The 7,794-nt window shown below is 63.4% G+C and overlaps 1 protein-coding gene across 5 annotated transcripts; it reads right to left on the reverse strand.

The window, feature by feature from the left end:
• Nucleotides 1-138: 138 nt before the first annotated feature.
• On the reverse strand, nt 139-5,035 carry SNF8 (SNF8 subunit of ESCRT-II). 5 transcript variants are annotated; one of them, XM_029075761.1, is made up of 9 exons: nt 4,960-5,035; nt 3,882-3,932; nt 3,174-3,336; nt 2,882-3,020; nt 2,682-2,786; nt 1,876-1,948; nt 1,526-1,667; nt 1,088-1,162; nt 139-361 (listed from the first exon to the last, which is right to left on the reverse strand). In XM_029075761.1, exons 1-9 carry the CDS (start codon nt 5,011-5,013, stop codon nt 249-251), a joined length of 915 nt encoding a protein of 304 aa, XP_028931594.1. In that variant the 5' UTR covers nt 5,014-5,035; the 3' UTR covers nt 139-248. The 5 variants fall into 5 exon arrangements, with proteins under 5 accessions (XP_028931594.1, XP_028931598.1, XP_039769449.1 ...); XM_029075763.1 differs by lacking the exon at nt 139-361 and adding an exon at nt 368-849; XM_029075765.1 differs by lacking the exon at nt 3,174-3,336.
• Nucleotides 5,036-7,794: the final 2,759 nt, after the last annotated feature.

Below are 7,794 nucleotides of genomic sequence, written 5' to 3' on the forward strand. Positions count from 1 at the left end.
GCAGCCCTTTTCATACCAACTACGGGGACCACGCTCGTCCGTGGGCGGAAATGGGGGCCAGGCCGGAGAGGGACGGCAAGGGCCAGCCCGGAGTGGTTTCTCCACCGCCGACGGCAGACGCACCACGGAGCGGGAGGGTGTCTTTCTTACGAAAGAGTTTATTGTAACAGCTCCCTGGAGCGGCCCCCTCCCCTCCCCCCAAACCTGGGGCAGGGGGCAGGGGTCAGGGCAGGGCCTCCTTGGCTTCCTCAGCTGTGATGTCCTGAGAGTAGAGGTCGGCGAAGAGGGCCGGCAGCCAGTACTGGGCCTCTCCCGGACCCTGCAGATCGAGCCAGGCCAGGCCTTCCTTTAGCAAGTGGTCCTGGGGAGACGGGAGGGGGGGTCGTTGAGGGGGGAGGATATCCCAGCCGTGACAAAGGTAGCGGCTACTCCGGCTTCCGAACCCCGCCTCCCGGACGGGGCCCGGGGGACCCGGCCCGGCCACTGTGATCCTGGACGGGGAGAGGAGACGCCGCCCCCTCCGTTAAATGGTTGGGGTCCCGGAGACCGCCCCAGTGCCCCTTAAGATGGCGCGGACGGCAAGGGGGGAAGGGGGTCCCAAGCCGCCGTCCCCGCCCTGGACAACGGCCGACCCCACCCAAGCGCCTCAGTCTCCCGGCCCTCAATCGCGGAGAGGAAGGGGCGACGAGACGAGACGGCAGGGCCCCGTCGATGGCAGGAGGGGGCTTTGGCCTTTTCGGTTTTGTTGCTTTCACGGTGCTCGTTCAGCGCTCGCTATCCGCCAAGCACTGAGGTGGATGTCGGTTAATCAGGCCGGATACAGTCCCCGTCCCACACGGGGCTCCCGGTCTAAAACGGAGGGAGGATTTAATCCCCGTTTTACCGACGAGGTAACCGAGGCCCGGAGAGGTGAAGTGACTCACCCGAGGTCGCGCCGCAGGCGGGGCCGGGATTAGAACCCTAGGGGGTCCTCTGACTCCCGGGCCCGGGCTCTAGCCCCTGGGCCACGCTACCTCTCGTCTCCGCACAGCCCCCGGCCCCGCCCCGTATCTCGGCAGGGGGGAGGCGGCCCCCGGCGTCCACGTACCAGCACCTGCTGCGCCCGCTGCGTCTCCCACTTGAGGCAGGTCCTGATCTCGCCGACCGTCACGCAGCCGCGTTTCTGGAAGAAGAGGAAGCGCCGCTGCAGCCGCACGGGGTTGGGGGGGGGGGAGTCCCGCCGCCGCCTCCCGCACTTCGCGCCCCCCCCCTCCGCTCCCGATGGTCCGCCCCCCCCCCCCCCCCGAATCAGCCCGTCAGGGTGTCCGCCTACCACCGACGGCCCCAGCCGGACCCCTGCCGATCCAACGCTCCCCAAGGGGGAGTCGGAGCCCACCCTGGGGGGCTCCGGCCGGCAGCTGCATCTGGGGGGACGCGGGTCCCGCGGCCGGCCGGCCCCCTCACGGCCCCCCACTTCAGCGGGCGAGGCCCGAGCCCGCCCCAACGGGGACAGGGACGGGTCCGGGGACGACGGCGGGGCGGCTACCTCGGCCAGCTGCAGCACCACCGTGTGATCCATGCTCAGCTCGGCCGGGACCGACTGGACCAGGTAGGTGCCCCCGACCGGGATGATGCTGAACCCGGTGCCGAGGGCCTTCAGCTTCTTGATGGCCCGGATCAGGTCGTCCCTGGCACGGGACGACCCGTGAGCCGGGGCCCCGGCCCACCCCCCGGGACCCCATCCCGTCGGCCGGCCCCGGCTCCAGGTTGGTTTACCCACCCCCTTGCCTCCGGGTTGGGGGGAGCCCCGTTTCCTCCGCCCGCCCGCGCCCCCGGGGAACCTCATCCGCCTTCCCTCGCTCCCCCGCTGCAGGCCTAGAGCCCGGAGATACCTACTGGCTGACGTCCTGGGCCAGTTTGCCCCGCCCCTTCAGCACCTGCTGCTGCAACTCCTCCAGGGTGATCAGGCCTTGGAGAAAAGCAGACAGACTGAGCTCCTGGGCCAGGGCTGACTATGGGCCACTCACCCCAGCGTCCCGCACCCGGTACCGGGCCCGGGGCAAGCGCCTCCTACCATAAAAACCATCAGGATGAAGCCGCCGGCCGTATTTTGGCGCCGCTCCATACGAGGAGCCCCGAGTTCCACCCCTCCCGCCCCCCGAGAACGGAGCGGCCTTCCTCAGAACGGGCCCCTCCCCACCGCGCAGGGCCGGGGGAACTGGCGACCGTCACCGGGGTAAGCTCACGCCTCCCCCTTCCCTCTCCGCCAACCCCGGGGAGGTGCGAGGCGACGGCCGCTCCGGTCTCCTCCCCGCTGTCCACGCCCCCGACTGCCCCGGGGAAAGAATCGGTCTCCCCGGGTGGGGAAACCAAGGCCGGGGAGGCGGCGTGCCGGCCCCCGAGGTCTCACGGCCGGTCGGGGCCGGGACTAGAACCCGGGACTCGGCTCTCCCTGCCCTTTCCCAGCCTTTGGAGTAGGAGCCGGGTCTCCCGGGCCAAAGCGGAGCAGGGCAGAGATGGGGGTGGGGGGACGCACCAGTCCCCCAGAGAACCCAGGCTCCCCAGAGCCCGGTCCCCGTCGGAGAGCTTCCCGGGGTCGAGAGGCTCGGCCCGTGGCAGCGGAGTCCGGGGCCGGGCGAGGAGGCAGGGGGACGGACGGACGGATGGGGACCGGCCCCCCGCCCCGCCCTTCGGAGCCTCACCCCCATTGCGGTGTCTCAGGGCCAGGCACACTTCGATGATCTGGACGCCGAGTTCGTAATAGAAGTCGCCCACGCCCAGCATCTCTGACCAGAAGCCTTTCCCGGCTACAAAGGACAAGCAGAGGGACCGAGGCCCGGGTTACAGTCCCGGGCGGCCCCCGGCCGGGCGTGGGGGGCGGGGGCGGGGGCCGCTTCCTTACAGGCTAAGGGATCCACCCCAATGGTGGCGCACATATCTTGGAACTGCACCCGGAACCGGGGGTTCTTCCGGATCTCCTGCTTGTGCTTGCTGGCAAACTCTTCCAGGTTGGTCTTGAACGTGTCCAGCTGCTTCGACATCTGGACGGGGGCGGGGAAGAGTCAGAGGCGGAGCGGCCGGAGCGGCCGCGGCCCCTCGGCTGGGCGGCGGAGGAGGGAAACTGGGGGGCCCTCCCCGGGCCTCCCCTCCCTCCCTCTCCCCGTCGGCCCCGGCCCCTCCTGCCCGGCCGTCACCTTCCGCCCGCTCGGGGGCCGGGCGGGGCGTCGGTGGGGTCCCCCGCCGGCTGGGGGGGACAGGAGGACGGGCTGTGATCCGGGGGAACGGGAAGGCTTCAGCTGGAACACACGGCGCGTGTGGCATTCCAGTGGCCTTCATCGCACCGCCACGCAACCCCGGCTTCGCACAAGCACACGGACGCAGAAAAGCACACGGACACAATCCCTAAGCCCGGCACCCACGTGTTAACGGGACACGCTGCACCCACGTGGTCCGCTCCCTAGAAAGCAAGCTCCAGAGGGGAGGGATGGAGGCGGCAGCCGCAGCCGTGATGGCCTGGTGCCCCAGGCAGGGGCAGACAGGCGTCCAGGGCAGGGGCAAGCAAGCGCCCAGGGAAGGGGCAAGCAGGAGCCCAGGACAGGCGCAAGCAGGCGCCCAGGGCAGGGGCAAGCAAGCGCCCAGGGAAGGGGCAAGCAGCTGCCCAGGGCAGGGGCAAGCAGGCACCCAGGGCAGGGGCAAGCAGGCACCCGGGGCAGGGGCAAGCAGGCACCCGGGGAAGGGGCAAGCAGCTGCCCAGGGCAGGGGCAAGGAGGCACCCAGGGCAGGGGCAAGCAGGCCTCTGGCCTGGAGAATCTGTCCCCCGTCGGCCTGCAGGCAACACTTCTCGCCTTCGGTCTCCAGAACCCCACCGCCTCCCCCATCGCCACCAACCCCGTCGCTCTCACCTGGGCCAGCTGGTCCTCTGCCAGGACGGTGCCCCGCTCTTTATACTTGGCCTGAGAGAGACGGAGATCAACGGCGATGGGAGGGGGAGCTCCCCGCGGCCTCTCTCAACACCAAGCAGGGGGTGGGGCGGAGTTGGGGGCTAGAAGTTGGGGGGTGGAGACGGGGGCTGGAAGTTGGGGGGTAGACGCTGGGGGTTGGAGTTGGGGGCTGGAATTGGGAGCTAAAAGTTGGGGCCTGGAAGTTGGGGACTGGCGGCTGGAAGTTGGAGGTTGGAATTGGGGCTGGCAGTTGGGGGTTGAACTTGGGGGCCAGAGGTTGGGGACGGGAGGCTGGAAGCCGGGGGTTGGAAGTGGGGGCTAGGGCTGGGGGCTAGAAGTTGGGGGCGGGAGGCTGGAAGCTCAGGGTTGGAGTTGGGGGCAGGAGGCTGGACGTCGGGGGCTGGAAGCTGGGGCTTGGAATTGGGGGCCAGAAGTTGGGGACTGGAAGCTGGGGGCTGGAAGTTGGGGACGGGAGGCTGGGGGCTGGAATTGGGGGCTAGAAGCTGGAAACTGGGGGTTGGAGTTGGGGGCTAGAGGTTGGGGGTTGGAAGCTGGGGGCTGGAAGTTGGGGACCGGAGGCTGGGGGCTGGAATTAGGGGCTAGAAGTTGGGGGGCTGGAAGCTGGGGGTTGGAATTGGGGCTGGAGGCTGGAAGCTGGGGGTTGGAATTGGGGGCTGGAATTGGGGGCTAGAAGTTGGGGGGCTGGAAACTGGGAGTTGGAGTTGGGGGCTAGAGCTTGGGGGTCGGAAGCTGGGGGCTGGAAGCTGGGGGTTGGAGTTGGGGGCAGGAAGCTGGGGCTTGGAATTAGGGGCTGAAGTTGGGGGCGGGAAACTGGGGGTTGGAATTGGGGGCCAGCAGTTGGGGACTGGAAGCTGGGGGCTGGAATTAGGGGCTACAAGTTGGGGGCGGGAAACTGGGGGTTGGAGTTGGGGGCTGGAAGCTGGGGCGTGGAATCGGGGGCTGGAAGTTGGGGTTGGGGTGAGCGGGGGGCGGGGTCCGGTCCGGTCCGGTCCGGTCCCGCCGGGCGCCAGGCCCTCACCTCGGCCAGCTTCTTCTTGGCGATGGCGCCGGCGCCCACCCCGCGGCGGTGCATCTCCACCGCCGCCGCCCCGCACCTCCCCAGCCCGGAAGCGCCCGGCGCCGCCTCATCACTCCGCGCCGCCCCTCCTCCTCCCCCCCCTCCTCCTCCACCCGGAAGCGGCCTCGCGTCGCGTCATCGCCCCGCGCCGGAAGAGGGGAAGCCCCGTTTCCGGTTGGCCGCCGCCCAGGCTCCTCCCCCCGGCCTCCTCCTCCACCTCCTCCTCTTAATAATGTTGTTATACGTTAAGCGCTTATTATGGGCCGAGCACTGTTCTGAGCGCTGCGGGAGATCCAGGCTCATCAGGTTGGCCCACGTGAGGCTCACAGTCTTCATCCCCATTATTAATAATAATAATGTTGGTATGTGTTAAGCGCTTACTCTGTGCAGAGCACTGTTCTAAGCGCTGGGGAAGATCCAGGGTCATCAGGTTGTCCCACGTGGGGCTCCCAGTCTTCATCCCCGTTTTACAGATGAGGGAACTGAGGCCCAGAGAATAATAAGAATAATGTTGGTATTTGTGAAGCGCTTACTCTGTGCAGAGCACTGTTCTAAGCGCTGGAGGAGATCCAGGGTCATCAGGTTGTCCCACGTGGGGCTCCCGGTCTTCATCCCCATTTGACAGATGAGGGAACTGAGGCCCAGAGAATAATAAGAATAATGTTGGTATTTGTTAAGCACTTACTCTGTGCAGAGAGCTGTTCTAAGCGCTGGGGGAGATGCAGGGTCATCAGGTGGTCCCACCGGAGGCTCCCGGTCTTCATCCCCATTTGACAGTTGAGGTCACGGAGGCCCAGAGAAGTGAAGTGACTGGCCCAAGGTCACCCAGCTGACGAGTGGCAGAGCCGGGATTCGAACCCATGATCTCTGACCCCCAAGCCCGGGCTCTTTCCACTGAGCCACGCTGCTTCTCTTGGCCTCGATGACCTCATCTGGAAAATGGGGATGAAGAGTGGAGCCCCAAGGGGGACAGCCTGATCGCCCTGCATCTCCCCCAGCGCTTAGAATAGTGCTTGGCACACAGCGCTTCCCAAATACCATCATCATTGAGAGCTCACCTCCTCCAGGAGGCCCTCCCTTCCCCTCTGCTCCCCCTCCCTCTGCCCTTTGCCTCCCCACAGCACTTGCACATAATTGTATATATTATACATTACTCTCTTTTATTAATGATGTGTCTATATCTATGATTCTATTTGTCTTGATGGTATTAATGCCTGACTACCTGTTTTGTTGTCTTTCTCCCCCGATTAGACTGCGAGCCCCTTGTTGGGCAGGGATTAACTCTATCTTTTGCCCAATTGTTCATTCCAAGCGCTTAGTACAGTGCTCGGCACACAGTAAGCGCTCAGTAAATACAAATGAATGAATGAATAGTCTATTTCTTGCTCTCTTTGCCCGTTTACTTGTTTCGAGGTCTTTCTCCCCCCCCCCCCCTTCTAGACGGTGAGCCCGTTGTGGGCAGGGATGGTCTCTATTGCTGAATTGTACTTTCCAAGCGTTTAGCACAGTGCTCTGCACACAGTAAGCGGTCAATAAATCCAAATGAATGAATCTCCACTTGGCCACAGCCACACTGCATGGCGCAGTGGATAGAGCCCGCTTGCTTGGCTGCTGCGTGACCTTGGGCTAGTCACTTCACTTCTCTGGGCCTCAGTTCCCTCCTCTGTAAAATGGGGGTTGAGACTGTGAGCCCCACGTGGGACTGGGGACTGGGTCCTACCCGATTTGCTTGTCACCATCGCAGCGCTTTGTACAGTGCTTGGCACATAGTAAGTGCTTAATAAATACCACTATTATTATTATTTCTCCCCACTTAGCCCCCCCATTAGGGCCTTAAGACAGCATCATCGACAGACTCACGCGGTCCCTTCCCTGGGTGGATGGACCCTGGTAGCCCCTTCCCCGATGGACAGAGGGATGTGCATCCTCCTTTAGGCCTCAGAGCTTCACTGTATTCATTCATTCATTCATTCAATAGTATTTATTGAGCGCTTACTATGTGCAGAGCACTGTACTAAGCACTTGGAATGTACAATTTGGCAACAGAGACAATCCCCGCCCATTGACGGGCTCACGGTCTAATTGGGGGAGGCAGACGGACAAAAACAAGACAACTTAATCACGGTAAATAGAATCAAGGGGATGCACACCTCATTAACAAAATAAATAGGGTAATAAAAATATATACAAATGAGCTCTTTGTGTCCACTGTGATTTCTGTCACCTGAGTCCCATAGCCTCCTGCCCTGCAAGTGTCTTTATTCAGTCAATCGTATTTATTGAGCTCTTACTGTGTGCGGAGCACTGGACTAAGCACTTGGGAGAATACAATCTAACAGAGGGTTTCTTTGTGGTATTTGTTAAGCGCTTACTCTGTGCCAGACACTGTACTAAGCGTTGGGGTAGGTACAAGCTAATCAGGTTGGACACAATCTCTGTCATTCATTCATTCATTCATTCATTCATTCAATCATATTTATTGAGCGCTGACTGTATGTAAAGCACTGTTCTAAGTGCTTGGTAATGTCCCGCATGGGGCTCACCATCTTAATTCCTATTTTACAGATGAGGTAACCCCTTCCTACCTCTCCTCCCTTCTCTCTTTCTACCGCCCACCCGGCACGCTCCCCTCCTCCGCCGCCCACCTCCTCACCGTCCCTCGGTCTCGCCCATCCCGCCGTCGACCCCCGGGCCACGTCCTCCCGCGGTCCCGGAACGCCCTCCCTCCTCACCTCCGCCAAACTGATTCTCTTCCCCTCTTCAAAACCCTACTTAAAACTCACCTCCTCCAAGAGG

The sequence above is a fragment of the Ornithorhynchus anatinus genome, chromosome 11 (assembly GCF_004115215.2).
Source record: "Ornithorhynchus anatinus isolate Pmale09 chromosome 11, mOrnAna1.pri.v4, whole genome shotgun sequence".
In the NCBI taxonomy this organism is placed as follows: domain Eukaryota; kingdom Metazoa; phylum Chordata; class Mammalia; order Monotremata; family Ornithorhynchidae; genus Ornithorhynchus; species Ornithorhynchus anatinus.

Excerpts from the sequence above, each read along its gene's own strand:
- SNF8 (XM_029075761.1), bottom strand. The coding sequence starts at position 5,013 with ATGCACCGCCGCGGGGTGGGCGCCGGCGCCATCGCCAAGAAGAAGCTG. Across the intron at positions 1,949-2,681 it reads CCTGAGACACCGCAATGGGG|GCCTGATCACCCTGGAGGAG; the intron begins GTGAGGCTCCGA and ends CTTTTCTCCAAG. Across the intron at positions 1,668-1,875 it reads CTGGCCCAGGACGTCAGCCA|GGACGACCTGATCCGGGCCA; the intron begins GTAGGTATCTCC and ends GTCCCGTGCCAG.